General features: G+C 40.5%; 1 protein-coding gene across 1 annotated transcript; it reads right to left on the bottom strand.

The window, feature by feature from the left end:
* Nucleotides 1-63: 63 nt before the first annotated feature.
* On the bottom strand, nt 64-27,588 carry FADS6 (fatty acid desaturase 6). Its single transcript, XM_058173043.1, has 6 exons — nt 26,855-27,588; nt 17,889-18,055; nt 13,535-13,715; nt 11,877-12,064; nt 6,636-6,815; nt 64-5,750 (listed from the first exon to the last, which is right to left on the bottom strand). The coding sequence occupies exons 1-6, from the start codon at nt 27,432-27,434 to the stop codon at nt 5,601-5,603; spliced, it is 1,446 nt and encodes a 481-aa protein (XP_058029026.1). The 5' UTR covers nt 27,435-27,588; the 3' UTR covers nt 64-5,600.
* Nucleotides 27,589-27,982: the final 394 nt, after the last annotated feature.

The raw sequence follows: 27,982 nt of genomic DNA, 5'->3' as shown, positions 1-27,982 counted from the left end.
CAAAAAGTTACAGTCATACAGTCATAAGTGGAAAGAGAATGGTGATGGAAACGATGAGAAGATTAGCTCATCATGTAGCTTTAGTAAATAGTTTGACAGTGTTGTGGGAATTATTTGTTTAGCAGAGTGATGGCCTTCGGGAAAAAACTGTTCTAGCAAAACAGTCTGCTTCCTAAACCACCTTGACACTCTTGTTGCAACAATATTGTGGCAACCCTGCAAGCTAAGCACACATTGGTTTCACCAAATAACTGCTGACCTTGTTAGCACTAATTTTAATTGCAGGTAGTCCTCAATATAAAACATAAGCAATTGAGCACAAAATTACCATTGTTAAGCAAGACAGTTAAGCGAGTTTTGCCCCATTATCACCTTTATTGCCACAGTTGTTAAGTGAATCATTTAGTCATTAAGCAAATCTGGCTTCCCCCATTGACTTTGCTTGTCAGAAGCCAGCTGGGAAAGTTACAAATATTGATCACATGACCCCAGGACAATGCAACATTATAAATACACGCCAGTTGCCAAGAATCACTGGCTGGGGAATTCTGGGAGTTGAAGTCAACACCTCTTAAAATGGCTAAGATTGAGAAACATTGCTGTAGGCTTTTTTTTCTCCTTTGATTCCTTCGTGAAGGACTAGCTGACACCTATAGCTTTATTCAGTGCTGCTTTTAAATTATGAATTGATTGCTGATACATTCTCTGGCAGTAGATTATGTACTAGAGAAAGAAATACTGCATCTGCCTTCGTTTCCCCACTGTTCAATTCCCTTAAGTCCTCGTTGTGTGCTCTTTATATGTGAGGGGTCATGCTCAAAATAGGGCACTGTGTCCCTGGGTGTTGGCCTTGCCCCAAAAACCTTGACCTTGTGGTGTTAAACAATACGATCTTCAAGAGAATTCTATGAATGTCCACTTGAGAAATAGTAAAATTAGCCTCTGCTTTAGCAGCAGTTGCTGTTGTTCAGGCAAAAGGAAGGCCAGGCAAAAGGAAGGCCAGGCAAAAGGATTTGGCCTCTGTCAAGTAGGATTATACACTCTTTGAAAAATCAGATCCAGGAATTGCCATTTTAGTACATAATTACAACTGCTTGGCTTGCAGTAACACACAGTTTGTGGATAAATTGTCTTTGAAAAGTTTTTGGAATGTTGAGATAAAGTTACTGATAAAAAGCATTTAATTTACCATTAATTACTACTGCCTTGTAATAAGGTAAACAAATTTTGTCCTGTTTCAGACCAACATTCAAAATGCCAGCTATAACCCACAAGGCCCCAAACAACTTGGAAAGAGACTATTTGAAAAAAAGTGCCTTCTCCCTTATGACTCTGTCCAGATCTTTAGTTTTAATTATAAATGGCATAGCAAAACTAGAGCAAGTAAATAAGTGTTTATGTCTTTGCAATATATTTAATAAAAGTAAGAAAATTGGACAGAGAAATTTTAGGACATGGGAAATACTGAAAGAAGTTCCTATTCTGCAAAAGGAATGGTTACTGAAAAAAATAAAAATAAAAATGGCTGTATATAAAAGTATTCTTCTGCCAGCTTGTTACGCTGGAAATTAGAGTTGGGTTTCTCAAAAGAAAAATGATGAATGTGTGCTGAATGAATATGAATGAAATTAAAATAAATGCAAAAATAAGAGATCAGCGTGAAATAAATACTTTTGAGATGGCTTGATCATGAAGGAGGGGCACTGTGCAACAATTATATGAAGAGTGAAGGATTGACAGGAAAGGGAAGACCGAAAGTGCCATGGGGAAAATAATGAGAATCTGAAAAAAGATAAATTTAAAGAAAAAAAGCAATGTGTGAAGCAGCATTTAGACACAAAGATTATTTTCAAGAGCCAAAAGATATGGAAAGATATATCGAAAGGTACTGATGTAAAATATTTATTTATTTCCCCCCTTTATTTCATACTATTAATTTCTTTGACTAGTTTTTCCACCCCTTTTTTGTGCTCTGCATAATGTGCTGCTGAAGCATTACATAGAGCACAGAATAGTGTGACAAGTACATATCTTTCAGTGGATTTATATATTATGATAAACTAGCATATATGGACTGCAAAAATACAAGCAACCACTAAATGGCAGAAAGAATTAGAGTTTTCTACATCTGCCTGCTACCATCTTGTGGCAATCTAGATTTTTGCAGTTCTATATAGTACTAGTTAAGACTCCATATGTTTTACTATGATTTATTAAATAATGCACAGCTGGCTTCAAATAAATTCCATTTGGCTTAGCATGACATCTGAACCCAGCCACAGATTATACTTTATTCAACTTTAATCAGTATTTGTTAAGGGTTAAATACTATAATTATTTAACTATGAATAAGTCTGTTGGCCCTAAAGGTATTTGATTCTAGCTAAGTTGACACACACAGTTATGCTTTTTATTCTAGACAAGCTAGAGTTGGTCAAACTTACCATTTCCAAACTGAACTGTAATTATGTTAGCAGCATGTAGGAGTGGAATTGATTTTTCACACAAACAAAATCAGAGTAAAGCTGGGTTGAATAATGTTCCCCCTTTTTAATCTTTGTGCTGCTAGATTGGGAAGTCTTTAGAGCCATCACAGAAATCCATGTTGATAATCATGCTGATAATTAAATTAGTAAATGTAAACCGATTGAAAATTAAGTCAACTAACCCTGCTCTGCCAATTCAGGATTATTCTCTATGTGATGTTCACTTCCAATCTGAAATGATAAAGCCTTAATTTCACTCAGTGCCCATCAAATTGAAGGTGTCAATTAAAAAGCCCAATTGTATGTCCTTTTAAAGATCAGGCGGATTTCCAGAAATGTATCTGAATGTTTAGAGATAGACTTTGCTTTGCGGACTTTCAATGCCTGTTGTTTCATTTGTCATGAACGGAACACATCAGTTATGATTTATTTTCATTTACTATCCACTCAGGTATATAGCTGGATTCAGACATCACACTTAAACCAGATTCGTTAAGCATGTTTTATTCAATAAACCATAATTGCCTAGATTCACCTACGCTAAACTTACATGATTTACTTGACATACTGACTGAATTCAGGTAACACCCTTAATCCAGTGTTTCTCAACTTCAGGAATTTTAAGACATATGGCATTCAAGTTCAAGAATTCCCCAACCAACAAGCTGGCTGGGGGAATTCTGGGACTTGAAGTCCATCTACTGCCCTAAGTAGAGTAAGGTTGAGTATTAGGGTAGAATTCTTCCGGTACACAGCAGGTTGCAGGCTAAGCTGGAAAATCAAAAAGAGCATTCAACAAAAAGTTACTGGAAAATCACTTCCATTTTGCTATGAGTTAAAACGTAATTAAAGAAAACATTTTTCTTGTACAGTATGAGAACTGTTCAAAAGATAGTAATAGCAATAGCAATAGACTTATATACCACTTTATAGTGCTTTACAGCCCTCTCTAAGCAGTTTTACAGAGTCAGCATATTGCCCCCAACAATCTGGGTCCTTATTTTACCCACCTCAGAAGGATGGAAGGCCGAGTCAACCTTCAGCCTTGTGGGATTTGAACTGCAAATTTCAGGCAGCCGATAGGCAGTAGAAGTGGCCTGCAGTATAGCAGTCTAACCACTGCGCCACCAAGCATCCATCACAGATTCGTATTTTCAGAATAGTGAAGTGATCTCTCTTTGTTCTCCATAGCTCAGCTTCTTGATGCACAATTAGCCCTTCCATTATTAGTAATATTCCAGATTTTTCCAAACCAGCTTTTAGAAATTAATTATGTAAATACATAATTCAAACACATATTTGAAAAGAATGTTCTCCTGATAGACATATTTCAGCAGTGTTAGGAATATATCTCAAGTGAAACTACTAACAAGCTGGAGAAAGCTAACACTATGCACCTTCATTCCAGAAATAGAAAACAGTGATCATTGGGCACTTCTCCAGAAGGGGAAAAATGGACCCTTAGGTAGAAACAACAGCAAAATACGTAGGTTTCCAGTGCACGTTATTGCTTAGGTAATTTTCATGTAAATAATAGTTGTATGTTGTATCATAAATGTGTGGACTGGTTTTTACTAGCTAAAGAACATGGGGGCCATGCCAGCTCATCAAGTCAGTTAGAGTTTATTTCAAAATATTTTTTCAAGGATATCTACTTGCTGCTTTTCCTTGGCTAATATGCTTGCATTTACATTGTTTCTTTTATTAAACCAGGGGTCTCCAACGTTGGCAACTTTAAGACTTGGAAACTTCAATTCCCAATTGAAGTCCCCAAGTCTTAAAGTTGCCAAGGTTGGAGACCCCTGTATTAAACCACACTCCCTCCACACAAGTCGATTGGGTAATAATTTATTCTCTCTTTATTTTTATTTATTCATACTTTTATTTATTACTTTGCATAGATATCACCACATTCGTCAGCAGGACCTTTTATACAGTCCTTCTTTGCATCATTTGTGTTAATAAAAGGTCCGCTGGTAATGACAATTCTATTTCCTTCAACCATTCAGCATCATAATTTAAATAAGCCTTTTTTTTTTGCTTTTTGCAGGAGGGGAAATTTTAGTAAAGTCTCCTTCAGGTCAAGCTCAACTCTTGGCAACTGCAATAACGGATCTATGTAAGGGGAGTGAGGAGTTGGCAACAGTACAGAAGTGGCTTACTGCTGCCGTCTTCCAGGGTGGGTTTTGATTTCCCAGTTTGGCCCTCAAGCCTGATATTCTATGCAGGTCTACTAAGCATACTCTTGGCCTGACCTTCCTTAGCTTCCCAGATCAGTCAAAGTAGGCTGGGGATTGCTACCTGCTAAGCGGGTGCTAAAAAATGAAAATCTATGAAGCATCTGATAGGCGCTATCTCTTTACTGTATAAATTCTCATGGAATTAGAGCTATGTGAATATCAGTCCAACAGTCAATGCAACTTTTTCATGTTTCTTCTAACCTCTAGGAAAAGCTTCCTCTAATAAGTTTCGTTCCCAGTGTTCTTTCCAGATGTTTTAGAATTTCAGAAATTCCGATGCTAACTGGCATTCTGGTCACTGGAGTTTGCATATCTAGAAGGCACCAGTTGAGGAAGGCTACTCTAAAAATGCAGATATTGTGAAGACGGCTTGCATTTTCTGCAGTGTGGATTTCAGATCGGTTAGCAGCAGTGATCTATGTTTTTGCTGTCATAAATCCCAAGATGAGGAAAAGAAATTGCCATACAGAACTTGTCAAAGTTTGTACTGTGCAAATGTCTTTTAACTTGGAAGTTATTTTAATTTAAGAGGAAGAACATTAAATAGCCCTTAGATTTCCCTCCCTCATGTTGCAGAATAGCAGAATGGAAATGATCCATAAAATACAGTTTATCAGTGTGCAAAGATTATTACAGCAGAGAAGAAAATCAAAGATAGTACAATTGAATTAATTGGAACTATTGATTTTCCCCTATGACCCATTACTGGGCAGTGGGATCCAGTACCTAAAGACCATTTTTGCTTGACTGATATGGAAGACATAAATAACGTACTTATTTTCCCCTGATAACTTAACTTAGACTTTAAATGCATTGATCTTGGAAAAAGAAACTATGCTGCCTTAAGGCCCTAGCTCTAGCCATAAAAGTACCATTACTGAATCCCCACAAGTTCAGAAATAGGAGGTGCATAGACCATCAGTTCTTCATATTTGTCCAGGAATAGCTTCAAGCGGGACCAGTAAGAATCTTCATTGTATCGTAATTTCTTCTTTTTCAAATACTGAGAAACCACAGGTTTTATCTGGAATATAACGGAAAGATAACGTTAGTATTACAGTAAATACTAATGTTTATTTTTTATTAGGTTAGGCCCAGAGCCAAATATAAAGAACATTGTTGGTCACTAAAAATGGCAGAAATCTTGTCAGGCGCAAACAACAAGATCCACACATGTAGAGTTCAAGCTAACTATTATGTTCTACCTATAAAACAGGAATCTCCCGACTGGCAGCTTTCTCTTGGGAACAAATAGATAAGGTTCCAAGAAGTTTGGAAGTTGGCTATTAATCATAGCCTTTTGACGGGCGTGTAGTGACTCTAGGCTAACTCTTCATTTGAGCCCTCCTCCTTGCCAGATTGGGTGCTTCCCAACATATATAAAACTGAAATAAGTATTAATTAAACAGTATAGACAGAGTGCTTTAGCAACCTCTGAGATACTTGTCATTTTAGCTCCCTTAAAAGAACTTGAAGAATTCTTGAAGAGGAACCAACAATTTTGTGATGTAAAGTACCATAAAATAAAATGAAATTACTGTAGCTGTACATATGATATATAGAAGGAAGGATTACAATATCCAATGTGAAATATATTTCTTATCATTCAAAAATGAAACTTATTCTTTAGAAAATACGATTTCAGGTCTATAGTCTTTATTTATGACATCTATAACAGATTAACAGAGTTGGAAGGGACCTTAGGTCATCTAGTCCAGCCCTCCTATAGGATTTGCCCAGTGCCCACTTTCAATCTCAAAGAATTCTGAATTATGTAAAAAAATTGGCCTATATGAAACTCATCAGCTTTTAATCATGTACCCTTTTCTTTACAAGTAAACAGCAGGTATTTATTTTGCCCCACCCTACTCTTCCAAATCTCCATTCCATCTGCCATTCAACCTCGCACCTTCAGGCACATGTTATCAGAAAAAGCTGGGAAGAGGTGATGCTCCACATGACAACTAATGAGCGAGTGTCCAAAAGTCCAGTCCAACAGAGGATTTCGAGGCAAATTGAGAACTCCACAGCTCATCATGTGGATTCGTTTTGGCTTCTTATCAGGTGAAAACATGGGTAGGCCAATATGCTATAAGATAAACCACAAATGTTAATTTATTAGGACATCAGGAGACCAAAACTCTTGGGATAGCAATGCTGTCTGCCATGAAGGATTTTTTATCTGTGAAATATCAATAGCACCAACACTTAGACTTACGTACTGCTACATAGTTCTTTGTAGCATACTCTGAGCGGTTTACAAATGTCAACCTATTACCCCCAACAATCTTAACCCCTAGCCCTAACTCAGCATTGTTAAAGGACTCCTGGCTGGTGGAGAGCAAAACACTGTTCACGCACAGAGATGAAGGAATGACAGACTATATATACCACCTGCCCTAAGACCCACTGTGTTGCAGCAATGCCACAATGTCAAACAGGCCCGCCATTTTGGGTTCCTTGGGGTTCCTCCACCCCACATGAGGGAAGAGATTGAGAACTATGTAAAAAGTTGTCCGATGTGCACAGCAATGAAGGCACGGCCTTAAAAACCACTAGCCTCCTGCAGTCCGTTGTAAATCCTGTCAGACCATGGGAAGAGATCGCCATGTACACATAGCGTACACATAGTACACCTTATTACGGGCACACCGTAATATGGACAGTCATCGCCCTGTTCTCAAAACAGGCACATTTCATGCCATGCACTGGGATACCGTCGGCACGGCAGTTAGCCAAACTGTTTATTCCTCACATCTACCATCTCCACGGGGTGCCCAATGTATCATCTTGGATAGGGGGGTGCAATTCACCACCAGGTTCTGGCACGACTTTGCACGCCTCATAGGTTCCTCCCAAGGCTTGAGCTCAGCGTTCCATCCAGCACCAACAAGGCCGCTGAACGAGTAAATTCCATGGTGGAATGCTATCTGAGATGTTACGTCTCATATCAACAGACAGACTGGGCAGGCCTACTTCCCTTCGTGGAAGTAGCATACGATAACATGGTGCACAGCAGCACTGGGTACACCCCCTTCCAGGTGGTGCATGGGGTGGAGTCTAATCCATTCCAGACTGGACCCAGGGGGCCCAGGGCCCAGGAACCCTGAAAGAGTGGGCAGACAAGATACCAGAGACCTGGGGAGCTGTAAAAGCAGCACTGCACAAAGTGGCTGAAGCCTATATAAGGTTCAGGCTGATGAAAAATAAGCAGCCCACAAACCCTTTAAGGTCGGGGACCAGGTATATCTCTCCATGAAATACCTTAGATTGAGTGTACCGTGCAAAAAGCTGGGGCCTAAGTACCTAGGGTCATTTCCTATTGTTCGGGTAATAAACCCCATGACAGTGGAACTGAAGCTCCCAAGCTTGCTGGGCCGGGTGCATCCCATGTTCCACAGCAGCCTGCTAAAACCCATGGAGGCTACCAACGTCTGGCCCCTTCCCGAGCCACCAAGCCCAGTGGGTCTGGACCAATATGAGATCGATGGGGTTTTAGACTCATGACTACACAGGGGTAAACTCCACTACCTGGTATGGTGGAAGGGCTACTCCGCCACTGAGGCGTCCTGGGTAGCGGAGCGGGATTTAAGGCCACATGCTTGTTGCAGCAATACCACCAACAGTATCCCACCAAACAAGGAGGTGGAGTTGCATGCCATAAGGGTCATGTCTAACACATCTATCTCCTGTCTTCCAGGTGGACTCTTGGTAGCGGGGAGTCTTCTGTCGAGCCCTGGCTCAGGGCTCGACATGTCTAGGGGCGTGGAGGAGATGATGACGCCTGGCTGTGGCAGCAACCTACCAAACTGCATCACACAGCTGAGCATCCGATGGCTTCTGGCAGCCTCCACGATGGCCAGGAGCCACCCACTGAACATTCCTCAACGCTGCGCAGCTCAGCTGAGAAAGTGGCAGCTTCTGGAGGCTCCCATGACAACCACGTGCAATCAGCTGGGCCATCCCAACCGCGTGGGCGTCAGCAACCAGACATACACCAGCCACCGCCGGATGGTAGCTTACTGAGCATGGCTGTGGGCCGGCCAGGGGGCGGGGCCCAAGGACTTCAAAAGGCACTGGGAGGCAGACGCTCCTAGCGCTGACTTTACAAGGACTTTTCTTTTTCCTGCTCGCTGTGTTCTGAGGCTCTGGTTTTGTTGGGGGTTGAATTAAAGCAGAGTTTGGCCCAGTTGCATGATTGTCCCGACTCTTACTTGTCCCCTTACTGGGTCTTGCCTAGACCAGCTGAGAGGGTCCTCATTTTACCGACCTCAGAAGGATGGAAGGCTGAGTCAACCTTGAGCCGAATGCAGTATTGCTGACTAACTCTTCCAACAGTCGGTCAGGATCAAACTCCTGGCTATGGCCAGAGTTAATCGGCAATACTGCATTCTAACCAGTGTACCAACACCAGCTTATCTGAATGTTTTGTCCAATTTCTTTGCCATTTGCAATGTTATAGATTCCATTCTGTGGAATATCAGGGCAAAGCAATGGATGCAATTTACATAAACTTCTGTAAAGCTTTCGACTCAGTAGTACATGATAAACTTCTCCTAAAACTAAAATCCTATGGCATTTCAGGACCCCTCCACAATTGGATAACAGCTTTCCTATCAAACAGACAACAAGTGGTCAAAATTGGCAGTGCTCTATCAAATCCTGTTCCTGTCAAAAGTGGCGTTCCCCAAGGCAGCGTTCTTGGACCAACACTCTTCATATTATACATTAATGATCGCTGTGACCCTATCAGAAGTAATTGTGTTCTCTTTGCTGATGATGTCAAACTATTTAACACCACCAACAATACAATTACCCTTCAAAAAGACCTTGACCTTGTATCTGAATGGTCTAAAACTTGGCAACTCCAAATCTCAACCAGAAATGCTCAGTCTTACATATTGGAAAAAAGAACTTAAACACTAAGTACAAGCTTGATGGACACTACCTTACAGATGACCCCCTGTTAAAGACCTTGGAGTTTTCATGTCAAATGATCTAAGTGCCAAAGCCCACTGCAACTACATCGCAAAAAAGGCTCTAAGAGTTGTAAACCTAATCTTGTGTAGCTTCTTCTCCAAAAACACTACACTACTAACCAGAGCACATAAAACATTTGCTAGACCAATTCTTGAATACAGCTCAACTGTCTGGAACCCATACCACATTTCTGACATCAATGCAATTGAACGTGTCCAGAAATATTTTACAAGAAGAGTTCTCCACTCCTCCAAATACAATAAAATACCTTATGCCACCAGACTTGAAATCATGGGTTTAGAAAATTTAGAACTATGCCGCCTTCGACATGACCTGACTTTAACTCATAGAATCATCTATTACAATGTCCTTCCTGTCGAAGACTACTTCAGCTTCAATTGCAACAATACATGAGCACACAACAGATTTAAGCTTAATGTTAACCGCTCCAATCTTGATCGCAGAAAATATGACTTCAGTAACAGAGTTGTTAATGCCTGGAATAAACTACCTGACTCTGTGGTCTCTTCCCAAAATCCCCAAAGCTTCAACCAAAAACTGTCTACTATTGACCTCACCCCAGTTCTAAGAGGTCTGTAAGGGGCGTGCATAAGAGCACAAGCATGCCTACCGTTCCTGTCCTATTGTTTCCTTTCATTATATCCAATTAATATAGTTATTACATACTCATACTTATATATATGCTTATATACTGTATAATTATTTCATGCTTATGCTTATATATACTGTGTGACAAAATAAAAAATAAAAATAAATAAAAATAAATAAAAAATATTTGCAGAAAAACTCATACAAAAAGCGAACAGGTATGATCATGAGATGGAAAACCTATAGCCCTCTATGTGTTACTGATCTCAGCCAGCAGAAGCAGTAGAGAAGGATGCTGGGAATTCAGCAACTTTTGGAGATCCAAGTTCCCCAAATACAAATTAGACTCTTTCTGAGAAATACTCAGTATTCACCATTCAATTAAAAATAATAATACAATCAAATACCTGGAAGCAAATCTTGCCAAGATTATTTAAGACTATATCTCACCAAGTTTCTATAGGACGATCAGAAACATTTCCATGTTTTCCCAGTATGTATTTTTTAATTAAAAAAAATACCTCTTTCAGAATGAATGATGAAATGATTGCCCAATATTATGTTGCTTCTAAGAAGCCTACAGCTAGAAGCATCCTTATTTTTGCATGACTATGCACAGGATCATAGCCTCAGTCAATCACATAGTTAAAAATCACATAGTTAAAAATAGCAGACACATTGAAAATAGTTGCTCCAATTATCTTTTCAGAGTCTCTAAAGCTCCCTTTCTCAATCTCTTTAGGTTTCCAATCAATTGTTCAATTCGATTTACTGCAATCGAAGACCAGCACTAATTGACAAATAAAATTTAGTACAGAGTTAAAATACATTTGTAAAACGACCTCACTAGCATCTAACATATAAAATATAAAACCCAGGATGTGGTGTATAACATAAACAGTGTTTTATATTAAGTATAATATCTAAAATTGTACCAAAGTAAAAATATCTACTAATATCAGCAAACTAGTAATATTTAAAATTTAAATAAATTATGGTTCCTGGGAATGGATTGAGGGATAATGGCCCATCAGAGTTCGATGGATCTTCTGCGCTGAAGGGCAAAACCTAGCTAAATACACTGTAACAAGGGGAACTTCATCTATAAGCAGCATTTGGACATATGGCATGTCTGGGCAACCAGAATATACTCAAAGGGGAAATGTGCACTTTTACAATGCTGGATACTTATGCCAAGAGATGCTAATTTAATAGATTATTTCATACAACATGGGGTTGATAGCAGGGATGAAATCCAGCAGGTTCTGGAGAACCGGTAGCGGAAATTTTGAGCAGTTCGGAGAACCGGTAGTGGAAATTTTGAGTAGTTCAGAGAACTGGCAAATACCACCTCTGGCTGGAGATTTTGCAATATCCTTCCCCCTGAGCGGGGTAGGAGTGGAGATTTTGCAATATCCTTCCCCCAGGAACGGGGTGGGAATGGAGATTTTTCAGTATCCTTTCCCTGTTACGCCCACCAAGCCACATCACGCCCACTAAGCCATGCCTACAGAACCGGTAGTAAAAAAATTTGGATTTCACTACTGGTTGATAACCTTACCTGGAAGATATTGACATGGATGTATGCATGGGCAAGGAGAGCACGGGTGATCAACATACAGACGAGTGCAGACCAGATAGACTGGAACCCTGAGATATTAATCAGCAGCCAACAATGGGCATACAGACCAATGAATATACAACACAGAGTACGAATGGCAGTTTTCAGTTCTACTTCTGTGAGTAAACCTATGGAAACGACAATAAGTTAAGCTTCTGTTTACTGGGAAGCTACTGTTTCTTCTTGTTACAGTTTTTGTAGGGAAAAAAAAAGTACAAGTAATTGGTCTGAGATTGAGAAAGGGAAGGGAGTAGTTATTCAGACGAACAATCGGGATGGGAAAGGACATTACAGGCTTGTCAAAGAAATGGACACTTAGCCCATTGTGCACACAGCCTTGGAAAAGGAAATTCAAAGACCTTATCTAAAGAAATCACTACCAGTAATAAGGAATGGCTAGATGTTTCCTCTAATCTCTTCTCAATATCTTGTACAGGTACAACAACGACGTTCAACAGTTCACTTAATGACCGTTCAAAGTTACAACGGCATGAAAAAAAGTGACAGTTTTTCCACTTATGACTAATGCAGCATCCCCACTGTCACGTGATTGTATAGCTAAAAGTCTGAGAAGCGAAATGTCTTTAAAGGACAAAACAGGAAAGTCCAGTTGCCTCCAGAAAAAGCACCTTTGGGACAACCATGACCTGGATGATTGAGAATCTCTACAGACTTTTAACTATACAATTTGGGATGAACACCTTTTGAGTGGTGTGGGAGCCTGAAAGGATTTCGCGAGAAAGAAAAAAAATGCAGACTACAAGAACCAGGAGCGCTACTCAGGTGACCCTGAGGACACAGAAAAACCTCCAAGTGATTCAAGGACCCTCTAAAAGGATGCAGGTTACCAGCTGTCTGCAAGGAATATAAATCCTTCCATTCCCCAGTGTACTGTCAGAGCTGAAGAAGCTTCTTGGATGAGAAGAGAAATGTCTTCAGAGGAAAAAACAAGATAATTCAGTTGCCTGCAGAAAAAGTGCCTTTGGAACAACCATGAACTGGATGACTGTGAATCTCCACAGATTTTGTGCTTTGAAAGAAGGAGTGAACAATTGTCCTTTAGGTTATTTTTTTGATGGGTGGAACTCCCAAGAGAAGAAAATAAAGGCTTTCCCTTCTAAGACACACATTATAGCTTGTGGGAGGGAATACTTTGATTTTTCAAGGGAAAGGATCAGAGGCCACTTTCCCTGGTGCTTATTCTCTGATCAAATTTGAAATTCTCTTTTTTAAAAAAAATCCAGGGATCTGATTGTAATCTTTCAAAATCTACTCTCTTTTTTTAGAATAGATTTTTTTTTTAATTAAACAGGAGCAAAGGGATTTGGGAGAGGTTCTTATCCAATAACACATCATATAATCTGTATTGCAAGCTGCTGGGTGAATAGCTTTATCTCATGGAAGAAGGTTTAAGCTGCTGTTTATCTTTATTCGTTCTACTTCTCTGATTCTTTCAAAGGCAGAATACCACATACAGTGAGCTATATTGACAGACAATATTAACAAAGAGAGTTAATTGCATTCAACATTAACACTGTAAAACGAATGAAGAGAAGGGTATGCTCATTAGTAGGGGGATTCGGAGGACAGTAACATACCAATGGCTACAAAAGGAGTGACGACAGGTACAGCAATAGGTGCGATGAACATATAAACATAACGGTTCAGGAAAGGAACCTTCCATGTACTGGAATCCCCAAGGCCAATGATATTTGTATAAGCATGGTGCATTTTGACATGGTTGTAGGACCCTCGTTCTGCTGTGAAAGCGGAGCAAACCTAGGACAGAAAGAAATGGTAAATAAAGAACACTGCAATTACCCACATATGTACATGGTATGTCTTATGGTACCCAGCAGATGTGTTAGAATATAGCTCCCATCACCCAAAAAATGATGAACTTCTGCATAATACTCAACAATCAGAGTTGCATTCCAAAATAAGGCAGCTAGAAGGAACCACGTTGAAAATGAAGATCTTTAAAGTTGCCCTCCTAAATTTGATTGCTGCTTGTTAGTGTGTGGCAGTTTTAAAACAAGGTTGATAACAGAATAAATCTTCAAATCATTTAATTGGATTTAAACAGTCATTTGATTTAAACAGGTGTATTGATGGGATAACAGTTTCACTATAGTCACCTTCAGGAGTCCATAATGTACCAATGCAGACATTTAGTCAGCCTATGTCATCCAATTACATATAAAACAAATATACATCAAAGACGTATTCAACTTGTTATTCTTTAGATCAGAGCTGTCAAACTCCCGGCCCGTGGGTCAAATGCGTCACGCACTGGCCATGCCCGTGCCCAGTTTAGTGAAGGGGGAAAAAGTCCCGATACATCACATGATGCCATAACGCTGTGAGTTTGACACCCTTGCTCTAGATCAGGAGTCAGCAACCCGCGGCTCTGGAGCCACATGTGGCTCTTTCATCCCCCTGCTGCGGCTCCCTGTGGCTGGTTGGCTCCACAATTGATGGCTTTTGGTTAGGACAGGTAGAGGAAAAAGGATGCCGCACTAGAAGGAGACTCTATGGTGGGGGAACCACTTCCAGTTGGCAGAGGAAAAAGTACACCGTGCTAGGAGAAAACTATGATTGGGGAACTGGACTTCCGATCAGCAGAGGAAAAAGGATGCCGCACTAGGAAGAGACTATGATGGGGGAACTGGATTTCTGGTCAGTTCCAGAATTGAAAGGGGGCTTCTGGTTAGGACCTTTGTGGCTCCTTGAGTGTTTAAGGTTGCTGACCCCTGCTCTAGATACTCTGATACAGTTTCCACATCCAAATGCCACTGGCCATACTAGTTGGGATTGAAGGGAAGTATAACTAGAAATATAATTTAGAAAATATGAGATGTAATTGTTCCACCTTATTCTGGTTTGGATAGATCTCATCTAGATTTCTGTATCCAGTTCTGGGCACCACACTTTAAAAGCATTCAAAGAAAGTTTAGAGAATGTGCGGATAATGAGAGGACTCAAACGTAGCTTTATGAAGAGAGACATCGCTGTAGTTGGGCTTGCTTAGTCTTGGGAAAAGACAAATGCCAAGATAATGCTTTTCAGTATCCACAAATCTGTCCGATCAAAGTAGGTCAAGGCTTGTTCTCTCTCATTCCAGATTGCAAGACACAGAATAATGGAGTCACACTACAGATTATGATTAAATGTTATTGAAGCAGTAGGGGGGAAATAAAAAATGGAACCAATCATGCAGAGAGGTGTTGGTTCCCTTCGCTATATGTGCTCAAGTGGGGACTACAGCAGAGACATCTGTCCTGAATATTTTAATTTGGATTCCTGCATTAAGTAGGAGATTGGACTGGAGGGCCAAAAGATCCCTACCCAACTCTACAATTCTATGGAATTCAAACATAATATCACTAACCACAGTTTGTGACCAGAATTTCTGCTGCTAAGCAAGGCGATTGAGTGAATCACACTGATTTTACAACCCTTTTGTTACAGTTAACTAATCACTGCAGTTGTTAAGTGAATTGTGTTGTTTAATGAATCATGTGGTTGTTAATCCAGCTTTGCCTGTTGACTTTGCTTGCCAGAAACAAGCTGGAAATATCACAAATGTTCATCCCTTGATCCAGTTGTGGTAAATATGTGCCAGTTGCCAACCACCCAAATTTTGATCATGTGCTTGTGAGGCTACTGCAATGGTTGTAAGCATAAGGACTGGTTGTAAGTCACTTTTTTCAGGGCTATTGTAAGTTCAAGCGGTTGCTAAACAAATGGTTGTAAGCCAAGGGCTTGTCAGCCATTTTTGAAACAGAAAACCCACCTTGGTGCAAGAAAAGCAGCAACTGAGAGCCATAGAAACAGATTCAGAACTGTGTTTTTTTTTCAATTGCGGCTCTCTAAGTTGCTCTTTTAGTGCAGACTTTCATACGTTTGAGTATATATGCATTTAATATTAGTCCACAATAATCCACAATAAAAGAAGTTTGGAAATATAAACTATTTTCGGTTCTCTGAAGGTCATTCAGTTGTACTAATTGTGACCAGAAATATTTTCTTCTCTGTTTATGATACAGAATCAAAAGCACTTCACTTATGTCAATAAATGTGCTTCCAAAATGAATCAGGGGATCAGGTATAAATAGTCTCCATTCACTCCCTTTCAGTACATTTATTTCAGGTGCAATGCATTACTGGGCTCAATTCAATGAATCTGTGGTTTGTTCGTTTGTTTTTCCCCAAGAAGTGCCATTATTTGGGGGGAGGGGTCTACAACAACTCACCAGAGCCAACTTGTTCTGGCCAACTCACCACGGCCAACTTGCTGCGGCCAACTTGCCACGGGCCAACTCGCCCTGGGACAAGAGTTACACTAATATGGAAAAAATAGTGCAATAGAATCCTTAAAGAAAGGATGCTAATGGAGGGACAAAATGAAAGGTGAATGATGAAAATTAATATATATATTTAACTATTTTAACTAATTAAATTGAATTGTCCCACAGCAAGTTGTCCTATAGCAAGTTGGCCATGGTGAGTTGTCTCGTGGCGAGTTAGCCGTGGCCGGTTGGCTGCGGCAAGTTGTCCCATTCTGTTCTTGGGGTATGTATTCTGGCTATTTCCTACTCATTCTTTTCAGACAAAGAATAAAAATGTAATTATAATCTACATGAAAAAAATATTCTGGACTTTCTTAGACTGCTGCTGAGAAGGAAATAGATTATTGATTGTTGACTGGAGATATTGATTTAGTTCAAGCTGTTCCAACCATCTGCCCTTCAGTGGTGCAGAAATCCCCCTAATCAGAACAATGCTAATTTTAGTTCCATTTTACTGTGATGTGCAATACATTTTCCTACACTTAATTGCAAATAACATTAAAATCCATTAAATATTCCAAATTCTACTAACTTACAATAATACAACAGAACTAGCTTTTGCCAATTGTGGCACTAATGTTATTACTTTCTATGACCTGACAAGAGGAAGGAGGAAAGGATTTTCAAATATATTAATGCAATTATCCGTCAAGATCCAAAAAAGGGGGAATGAAAACTTGATTAGACCTAAGATAAGACATGTGATTACTGACTAGCATAATTGACATATTTAATTAGTTAATTAATGTAGAAAGAACTCTTTCGTTCCTAAGAGATTATGTCCAAATAACAACTGTATATTTATGCAGCATCTACAATATCAACATCAGGTGCCACATATTAATATTCTTCACAATATAAATAACATGCCTTTTTAAAAGAGCTAGAATGCAGATTTAATCTACTTGGCAACTGCTATCATCTCTTTGATTTTAAGTAGCTGCAATTAATTAATTTAAATTAATTAATTTAATTCATCGTTACTGCATTCACACAAGCAATGAATCAATATAGCATTAAGCTAGTTGTTCTCTCCCACAGTACCTAAGAAAAAAATAAATAAATCTGGAAAGCATTGTACTTTGAGTTGTCTGAATCTGGCAATATCCCCAAGCATTTCCAAATAATTTTGCAGTGAAACACTGATAGCAGGCTGTATTGAAACTTGAAAATCAGGACAGGCATGTTTCAAAATGACCACGTTCTCTTTCTTATTAAATATTATCATAAACTCTCATAAATTATATAATTTTAGCAGTGTATAAAGCAAATGAAATAAATGTATATGATGGTTTGGTTTAGCTAATGTAATTTATGTAGGTTGTGTCCATTTTTCATTTTGGACGAATATCACATACCCACAGAAGTCTTGTCCTGCTTTCTATCTTTCTATTATATATTTTACTTCTCAGGCCAATTTTAAAATAAGTTATTTAACTGCATTTTAAATTTGTATATTGTACCGTCTGTTTTATTCTTGCCTGTACACCGCCCTGAGTCCTTCGGGAGAAGGGCGGTATAGAAATCAAATAAATAAATAAATAAATAAATAAATAAATAAATAAATATCTCTCAGAGAATGGGATAGCTAAAAACAAACCTCAATGAAGAATATGCTCCATAATTTCCCCCATGATTTGGATTCCACCAGAGCATTGTGGCTAGCCAAGTGGCTTGCCTTGACAGCGAGGGTAAAATGGGCCACACCCAGGACAGCAATGCCCACCAGGAACACAAAAGGATTGCTGGAACGTAAAAGCAGGAATCCTGGAAATGGAAAAGAAGCACTTAGAATCTTTCCAGATATAAGCAAAGGCAACAATGCAGCCCAAATTCATGTCATTTATCATCTTCCATGGCAGTCTTTACAAATATAATTTGATAACTAGATTTAGTTCAAAGCTACAGGCGAGAGGCATGAGAACATAAGCAGTGTCCTGCTGGATGAGATCTCCGGCTATCTCATCCAGAGGTCTGTTCTCAGAGTGGACAACCAAGCAAGGAAGCCCATTTTTCACCCCAGTAGAAGTCTTCAGAGACAGCCACACTGCCATCAAAGGTGATCTCCGTGATTTCCATGAATTGGTTCAAGTCCAACCCTTTTTTGAAGCCAGCCAAACTGGTAGCCTGCACCACATTTTGTGAGTAATGAATTCCAAGGTTTGACTGTGCTTTTGTGTACACCAAAGAGCCATGGTGGCGCACTGGTTAGAATGCAGTATTGCAATCTGACTCTGCTGACTGCCAGCAGATCAATCCTGATCGGCTCAAGGTTGACACAGCCTCCTATCCTTCTGAGATGGGTAAAATGAGGACCCAGATTGTTGAGGGCAATATGCTGACTCTGTAAACTGCTTAGAGAGGGCTGTAAAGCACTATGGAGCGGTATATAAGTCTAAGTGCTATTGCTATCGCTATTTTTCCTTTTGTCTGCTCTGATTCTTCCGGGATTTAGTTTCATTGGGTAGCCTCTGGTTTTAGAATAGAATAGAATAGAATAGAATTTATTGGCCAAGTGTGATTGGACACACAAGGAATTTGTTTTGGTGCATATGCTCTCAGTGTACATAAAAGAAAAGAAGAAGAAAAAAATACCTTCATCAAAGGTACAACATTTACAACACAAATGATGGTCATAGGTTGCAATTTAACTCTTAGTGATAGCAACAAAAAGTTACAGTCATACAGTCATAAGTGGAAAAAGATTGGTGATGAAAACAATGGGAAGATTAATAGTAGTGTAGATTTAGTAAATAGTTTGACATTGTTGAGGGAATTATTTGTTTAGCAGAGTGATGGCCTTCGGGAAAAAACTGTTCTGGTGTCTAGTTGTTCTGGTGTGTAATGCTTATAGCGTCGTTTTGATGGTAGAAGTTGAAACAGTTTATGTCCAGGATGTGAGGCATCTGTAAATATTTTCATGGCCCTCTTCTTGATTCGTGCAGTATACAGGTCTTCAATGGAGGCAGGTTGATAGCAATTATTTTTTCTGCAGTTCTAATTATCCTCTGAAGTCTGTGTCTTTCTTGTTGGGTTGCAGAACCGAACCAGACAGTTATAGAGGTGCAAATGACAGACTCAATAATTCCTCTGTAGAACTGGATCAGCAGCTCCTTGGACAGTTTGAGCTTTCTGAGTTGGCACAGAAAGAACAGTCTTTGTTGTCCTTTTTTGATGATGTTTTTGATGTTAACTGTCCATTTTAGATCTCATGATAGATAGAACCTAGGAATTTGAAGGTTTCTACTGTTGATACTGTGTTGTCAAGTATTGTGAGAGGCGGAAGTATGGAAGGGTTTCTTCTAAAGTCTACCACCATTTCTACAGTTTTCAGTGTGTTCAGTTCCAGATTGTTACAGTCGCACCACAAGGCTAGTCATTCGACCTCATGTCTATATGCAGATTTGTCATTGTCTCAAATGAGACCAATCACTGTTGTGTCATCTGCGAACTTCAGTTTTTAGTATTTTGGAAATGGGAAAATAGCTTTCTTCATCCACATTACCCATACCATGCATAATTTTGTACACCTCAGTCATGTCACCTCTCATTCATTTCTTTCTAAACTAAAAAAGACCTAATATTGAAAACTTTCTTTATAAGGAAGCTACTACAGCCCCTTCATCATCTCAGTTGCCTTCCTCTGAATCTTCCCTAATTCCACTCTATCCTTTTGAAGTTCATCAACAGGAATATTCTAGATCAGGGGTGTCAAAGTGGATTTCTTCAAGGGCTAGATCAGCACTGTAGCTCCCCTCTGTGGGCTGGGGGGGGGGCAGCGGGGAGCATGAGGGAGACTCCTGCAGCACTCTGTTCGACAAAACAGGGTGTGGGGCAGCCATGTGTGGTCTCCCCGCACCCCGTTTTCAGCCTGGAGCACTTTGCCGGCCCAAACAGGGCTACATGTGGCCCCTCATGCCTTGTTTTTGTCCTCCCTGGCCTCCTGCAGCACTCTGCTGGCCAAAAACAGGGCCTGTGAGGCCTCCGTGTGGAAGCCCATTTTTGGTCAGCAGAGTGCTGCTGGAGGCTGGGAAGGCCAAAAACAGTTCGCGTGGGGGCCTCACGGGGCCTTAGCATGGCCCATTTTGGCTGGCAGAGGCACCAGTGGCCAGCCCTTTGATATTTCCAGGCTGGCCCTGTGGGTCAGATTTAAGCATCTTGGAGGCCAAATCCAGCCCGTCAGCCTTGAGTTTGACACCCATGTTCTAGATATGGGCATTACAATATTGACAACTCATTTCTTATTTTCCCTATGATGCTGTTGTCCTTTTTTATAGCAGATGTTGACTCTGTGTCAACATTTTCATTGAACTCACACAAAATAACATCTGACATTTTGATGCCCATGGTGCAGTGATCCTTTTGGAACTGTTTACAGTACTTCATTGTTTTTACCATTCTGAACAATTTAGTGTCAAGCTAATTAACAGTCCTAGAACAGAGCCTTGGAGTCCCCACTAGTTACATCTCTTCGTTGTGAAAAATGTCAATTTATTCTTATTGTTTTCTATTCTTTAGTCAGTTGTCTCTAGATAGATAGTCATGAGATAGGAGACTAATAGATAAAGAACCAGAATTTTATGTAGAATATCTTAAAGAGAAAGAAATGGATACAAGTGGAGAAGTCACATTGGTTGAATTACAGGAATCAGAGTTGTTAGCAATGATTGAAAAGGAACAAGGCGCGGTGGGTGGAAATTAAGCCACAACGTGAAGTGCGATCAACCAGAGCTAAAAATCCTAATTATAAAGTTTAAAGATGGAAGAGAGGAAATGGATAACTGTGAACATAAATGGTCTTAACTCGGCTATTAAAAGGAAAAGAATATTTCATAAATTAGAGAAGTTAAAATTAGACATAATTTGTTTACAAGAAGTGCACATTAAAAAACAACAGGAATATCTTTTGATTCAGCCAAAATTAGAGGAAATCTTTACCTCATTGCCACAATGTAAGAAGAGAGGAATAGCACTATATATAAGAGACACAACTGAAACTAATTTAGTATATACAGATGAAAATGGTAGGATTTTGATGGTGGAAATAATAAATAATAAAATGAGATAGGAGACTGGGTTGCTATTTACAGTTCAACAAAGCTTAATGCTTTAATGATTGCCTAATAGTGTGTTTTATGCAGATTCCTGTTTTTGGAAGATCCAGCAGGGCATTTCAGTTGAAGTCCCAGAACTCTTGTAACAGGGGTAGGTTTGCCAGGAATTACAGCCCCAACCGATTCGAAACACAAATCCTATTTGAAAGGCAGGGCAGAAGTTAAGAAGGCTGCAGTATGATAATCTCTAATTTAATATCCCTTTTCTGTTTGTAATTACCTCTGCTAAACAATCTCTAAAATATATAACTAAAGACCCAATTTTGCCCATTTTAGTGGGCACTATGATGTATTTATTTTGGCTGAACCATCAATTTAAAGAACATTCGGTATGATTCTCTCTGTCTGTGCAGGACCATTCCTTGAGATAAGGTGGCATTGTCACATTCTAGGATGAAAGCAGATAATATGACATGACAGTGATGATTTCATATTTCAGCCTCTTACAGAACTGCTATCACATCTGGTCCTAATCTGATATTTGAAAGCATTATCCTGATACCTTAAATACAAAAACAGTGTGTATCTGCAGGACATGACTTGCATCCAGTTCGATTATTGCAATGTTATTGGAATAATCCATTAACAGTATAAGCAGGCACCTTGTCCTATTAATAGTCTCAATGGATATTTGTATAGCCTAGGAATAATTGAAGGACCAGGGTTCATCTTGCAGCATAGCATAACGTTGCTATATTTGTAGTTGCAAAGCATTTTATTAAACAGCCACATTTCTCCCTAGTTGTCAATCTCTTCATCATATATCAAATGAATCATATAAGATACACTCAGAGAAAGTGGCAGCCACTTTTTATCTCAAAAGACAGGAGAATCCAGCATGTATATTGTATGTCTGCCCTGCCCTTTCTTCAAGAAATTTATTGCATTATCCAGCGGTACTTTGTCTTTGAAATAAACATGCCACATAAATAAGGAAGGCCAAAAGATTGTGGTAACCCAAGGTCTCCAATGGAGGTACATGAAAGGATAGCAATGAATCAGAACTGGGGCCCTCTTACTAAATCTGAGTAATTTGCCCCAGAAAATAAAGAAAAATAACTTGTTTCCAGAAGGCTGTGTCAAAAGAATAGTTCTAATTTTACTGATATAATTGTTTGGGATTCTGTATTTCACCTTCCTGTATATCTTCCATATGAATTGGGCCATTCCTATCAGCATGGCATTTGGTTATGTTGGCTATGGCCAAAAGATGCTATGAACCAATAAATCTGCCTGATACCAGATTGGAGAAGGCTGTCATATACTATACATAATATTCAGGTGGATTGTTATTGGGTAGGGCATCGAGACATCTTGCTCCCATCAATTGCATTTTAGGTGTTCTGTTTTCATGACTACTTCAGAAAAGAAAAGCATTTCAAATCTGCCCTTAGGAAGGTTCACTGAGGAAGCTGTGGCTTCATGCTTTTCTTCCCTGCATTCCGGTTGCAGACTTTTCTGATATAAAGAGAAACATTTTAGAGTTTCACTAACTCTAGGACCATACAGCAAAATACTCTGAAGTATTCAGCGATTGAACATCCCTGACTTATTATCTTCGATCAACTGTACTACATTTGACATTTGGCATTTAGATCCCAAAAAATTATCATGTATGTATCCTAATATCCAAGCGAAATGTTGGAGGTGTGATTGTGATGATGCTACATATTTTCATATTTGGTGGACCTGCAAGAAAATTAAGGTCTTTTGGATAAGAATTTGGTGGATTATTCAAAATGTACTGAAGAAGAAGATAAAGTTCCTGCCACAATTTTTCCTTTTGGGAATTATAATGGATTGTACAGGGATTGAGACTAAATTGATTTTGAACTTAATAACAGCAGCAAGACTGTTGATTGGACAATACTGGAAGAAAGAAGAGATACCTACAATAGAAGAATGGATATTGAAAGTTATTAATTTGGCTGAGATGGCTAAAATCTCAGCGTTTTTAAAAGACAATACGCAGGAAAGATATTTAATTGAATGGAAAAAATGGATTGATTATCTACAAAATAGATATCAGATTAAGAAATATCAGATTGCCTTTGAATAATTAGAAAGTTATTTTATGTAATGGGGAGGGGGTTGAGAGACGAAAAGCTTTGGATGTGGTTATTTGGATTGGAAGGGAAAATTTTATTCTATGTTTGGTTTATGTATAACTTTACCTTGTGATTGACCCGGGAAGCCGAGGGGTGGGGGAGGGAGGGGGGTGTTTTGTTTTGTTTTTTTGGGAGGGAGGGGGAAAAAAGGGGGGAAATGTTTTTTTTTTTTTTTAAACTCTTTCAATTAAAAAAAAAAAAAACTGTACTACTCCCACAGCACACAGATACTTAGGGCTTATCCGCCCTGCTTGCTCTGGGGTGAGGACTGCCCATGTGCAATTTCTCAACTGGAAGGTATTGCATTGTCCTCCCCCATGAAGCCTGCATCCATTCATTTCTTGCTCCTCTGTGAAAACAGTATTTTCATACTTCGGTTGGCAGAAGCAGAGCCAAGCGGTCAGCAAATAATTCTAAGCAAAGTTCAGAAAAAGGCACCTACCCTCTTCTTATTGGCCATTCTCCCTTCCATGCCCTGGCCTCCGGTTTTCAGAGTCATTTACCTTTTGGCAGTGAGACAGTCAAGGTTTTCTGCTGAGCCAAACACCCATGTTTCCCACTTCTCTTCCTAACTTACGGGATGCAGGAAAGAAGAAGGAGACTTTGAGAGGCCAGCTGTCTTGGCATTAAAAAGATCTGATACTCCTCCCTCCACAGAAGTTTCCTGCAAGGTGCTCTCCTGCAGTACAACTGCCTGCCACCTCAGTATAGCCAGCACTAAAGCAGAAGTTTTTAGTGTATCAGTCCAGAGTGAACCAGCAGAGTTTTGGATATAGGGCATGTGTCAAAAAAAGAACCAGCCCCATAACTTTGATACATCCACACTGAAGTCATGAGGGCCATGCCTGACGTGTCACTGGTCCACTTGCACCACAGATTCATGTTAAGCTGATACATGTCCAGTAGTCCACCCGCAAAATGTTTGATAGCTGTACAAAACACTGCTTCCCCATAGGGCTAAGAAATTTCTGTGTTGAGTTCTTCACAGGTCTGCCTGTTCTAATAGTCTTTCTCATATGACTGCCAGATCTTCTAGCAGATCTTCAAGGAAACCATGAGCTGCTTCATTATGGAACTGCAGTGAAATGACCCACAGTTTCTTCATAGAGTTGTGGCCATAACTCCTTCATAGAAAAAGTCAGAGGCAGCTTCAGCAGGGAGCCAACACCTGTTAGAAGGCTCAGAGTGAAATTTTCCAAATTAAAGCTATCCCTGGAGCTCTTCTGCCAGCACCCCTGGGTAGCTTTTCCATGGCACTTTAATCCTACTTTCTTCCCTGTAAGAGGAAACTAAAAATATCTTTCCCTTTTCCCCACCGGGCAGCAAGAGAAGAGGGAGAGAGGAATGGAGAAAAGCTTCTTTGTTTCCAGTTTTCCAGTTCCAAGAAATGATCCCAGCAGACCCGTCTACACCCAGTTACTGGTGTTTCCCAGTCCTCTCTATTTCTGGTGTGGATAAAACACCTGGTCTCTTCCATTGCCAAGACAAATTAAGGGTTGGAAATGCAGTCAGAACTTCCTCAAACTGGCATTATTTTTGCTGTCTCACACTAGAAAGCAGCACCTTAGTGTTATCATGCAGAACAACTCTTAAACCACCAGGGCCTCTGGTGGCTCAGCAGACTAAGTCTGTCTGTTATTAACACAGATGCTTGCAATTACTGCAAGTTCAAGTCCCACCAGGCCCAAGGTTGACTCAGCCTTCCATCCTTTATAAGGTAGGTAAAATGAGGACCCAGATTGTTGGGGGCAATAAGTTGACTTTGTATATAAATATACAAATAAAATGAAGACTATTGCTAACATAGTGTAAGCCGCCCTGAGTCTTCAGAGAAGGGCGGGATATAAATGCAAATTAAAAAAAATAAAAAATAAAAAAAATAAAGAAAGGTGGGGTCATAGTTAAGATGTTGAAGCCAAGTTCAAATTCCACTCAACTGTAGAGCTTACTGGGCACACTCTACCCAGCTAATCATTCTCAACCTAGTCTGTTTCACAAGGTTGTGGGATATGAGTACAATAAGCCATGGTAATGCAGTTTTATAACACCGAAGAAAAGTTCATCCACTATGATTATCCTTGCTTAATGTATTTTACCACATATACCACATATTAATGACAAGCTCTTTAAGAATCTGTTTTATTCAGGATTTGAATAGATATAAAAGGAATATGTATATAACTGGAGTGTGATTGAATGTACAAAAAGTATATATGGAATATGCATAATGTTATATTGTAATCTACACAAAGAAAAAGTGTTAGAAAAGTTTGTACCAGACAAGTCGTATCATGTCTAATGTTTTTAAATTGTATATTTCATAAAATTTATTTTCTTAAAAAGAATCTGTTTTATTCCATTGTCAATTATAACAACACTGGAGCAGTGTTTATGCTCATTTTTATAGATGTGTAGATATAGCCTTTTTTCTATTGGACATCATATAATATTAAGACCCAGATTGTTGGGGGCAATAAGTTGACTTTGTATATACTATACAATTGGATGAAGACTATTGCTTGACATAGTGTAAGCTGCCCTGAGTCTTCAGAGAAGGGCGGGATATAAATGCAAAAAAAAAAAAAAGTCATGTTGCTACGTGAAAATTGTTGTCAGCATGCCAAAAAAAAAAAAAGAGGTGGGGGGGGGGGCTACAGGCTGCTGTAGTTGGAATCAGACAACATTTCCATTTCATCTAGCCCATCTCATGGTCAGACACTCCAAAGAAATTTTTAAGTGGGACAAGATTTCACTGCTAGATGCTAATCAGTCATCAGAAATTACATACTAGTTTCCGAAAGTGTAGCTGTGCTGTTATTTATTTTCTCCCTCAAAAACAACAAAGATTGTTGTCAGATCTTAAGACTAAAACTTTTTTTTCCCAGGGTACCCATGCATGAATCACAGTTCTTTTCTGTACCAACTTCTGCAGTACAGTAATGAAGGTGTTACTCTTTAAGATGCTGCCACATGCTATGTTATTGTTCCTCAGTGACTTCCCCTGTTACATCATCTACTACACAGACACCAACCGGATCAGCAACTAGGTCTTTTGCCTACACCAGTGGATGAAGTAACACCCCTGCCTTAGGAACTGTTGCAAAGCAGCTTGCCTTCAACATGCCTCTCCCTGTGATAACTGGGGACATTTGATCCTCGCTTTCGCTAGGAAAAGGGACAGCCTCCCACTGCTTCCTAGGAGGACCCACCTTGTGGCAGGCAGCTTAATGACAGAGTGGATTTCCCGATGGACAGAACAGAAACCGAGCTGTGGAATGATAGGGCTCGCCTCTCCCGCCCACCCAACACGGGCCATCGGGGGCCGTTGGGAACCCCTTCCTTACCTAAGGGTAGGCTAAGGAGGTTCAGCGCAATAATGGTGTCATCCACGCCGTGCCTCTCCCACCAGCTGCTGCTCTTCACCACCTTGTGTACCATCTCGGAGAGCTCCCCCATCAGGGCTTCTTCGCAGACCCTCGGCTCTCCAGTGGGTTGCAGGACTTCCACCGCTCTTCTCCTTAACATGATCACCTCTTGCCCCGGGGCAGATAGCCTGACATCTTCCTTTGGGACCGAGCCAGCTCGGATGGGCCTGGCGCCTTGTTCTGCGGAGCCTTCCTCCTCCTCCTCCTCCTCCTCCTGCTCTTCCTCCTGTCCAGCTGCTTTGCTGTAGCCGTTGGGCCGTTGTCGCCGGACGGCGTCGTTCGAGGAATCCCCTCGCCCTTGGCTCTCACCTTCCTCGGGCATTCTCTCCTCCGCCGGGCGGCTTGCAGGAGGAGAGCCGCCTTCTCCTAGCGCCGCGATGCCCGCGGCACCTGTTCCCTCCCCGGCCCGCTTGGCTTTCCCTCGCTCTACCTCGCCCGGGTCCCGCTTCTTCGCCAGCGCCTCCTCCTCCTCCTCCTCCTCCTCCCAGCGGGGCTCCATCTCCCGCAGTCAGGACGCCGCTGCCCGTCCGCAGAATGCGAGGGCGCGCGAGGCTGTCCCGGGAAGGGCAGCGGCAGAGGAGAAAAGGGGGTGGCCTTTTTTTTGGCAGCGGCTCCGCCACAGCGTGCAGGCTGCCAGCTCCGAGTGCTTAGCCAGCAGACAGTCTACTAAGCCCGAAGGAGCTGCTCCGGGTTCCCAAGCTAGAGGTTGGGAGCGAGCCCTGCTCCGCCCGCTGCCTCCGCTCGCCTTCAAACCCTTCCTTTATCTGGAACGGCGCACTCTGTTCGGAGCGATTCTGGCTGCAGCCCAAGGACCTCCGCGAGGTACAAAGCAGTTGTACCTGCAAGAAGTACAGGAGGTCCAGGAGGTGGCTGTTAGCCTTAAAGGGCCACCAGGGCTCTAGAGCGACAGCCTACAGCTCCTTGCCCTCCATCACCCTGACTGCTCCCTGGCCGCCTATTCTGAAGACATTCTGAATTACTTTTCTATACAGGTAGTCCTCGACTTACAATGGTTTCATCGAGTGACTGCTCAAAGTTACACCGGCA

The sequence above is a fragment of the Ahaetulla prasina genome, chromosome 2 (assembly GCF_028640845.1).
Source record: "Ahaetulla prasina isolate Xishuangbanna chromosome 2, ASM2864084v1, whole genome shotgun sequence".
Classification (NCBI taxonomy): Eukaryota; Metazoa; Chordata; class Lepidosauria; order Squamata; family Colubridae; genus Ahaetulla; species Ahaetulla prasina.
Note: the sequence above shows the minus strand (reverse complement) of the source record. Positions and strands in the feature narration are given on the sequence as shown.

Bases quoted from the DNA above. Each gene is read 5' to 3' on its own strand.
- FADS6 (XM_058173043.1), bottom strand. From the start codon at position 27,434: ATGGAGCCCCGCTGGGAGGAGGAGGAGGAGGAGGAGGAGGCGCTGGCG. The intron at 13,716-17,888 runs GTTTGTTTTTAG...TTTCTGTCCTAG, and splicing joins GGAGCATATTCTTCATTGAG to GTTTGCTCCGCTTTCACAGC. The intron at 5,751-6,635 runs GTGCGAGGTTGA...GTTATATTCCAG, and splicing joins CTGATAACATGTGCCTGAAG to ATAAAACCTGTGGTTTCTCA.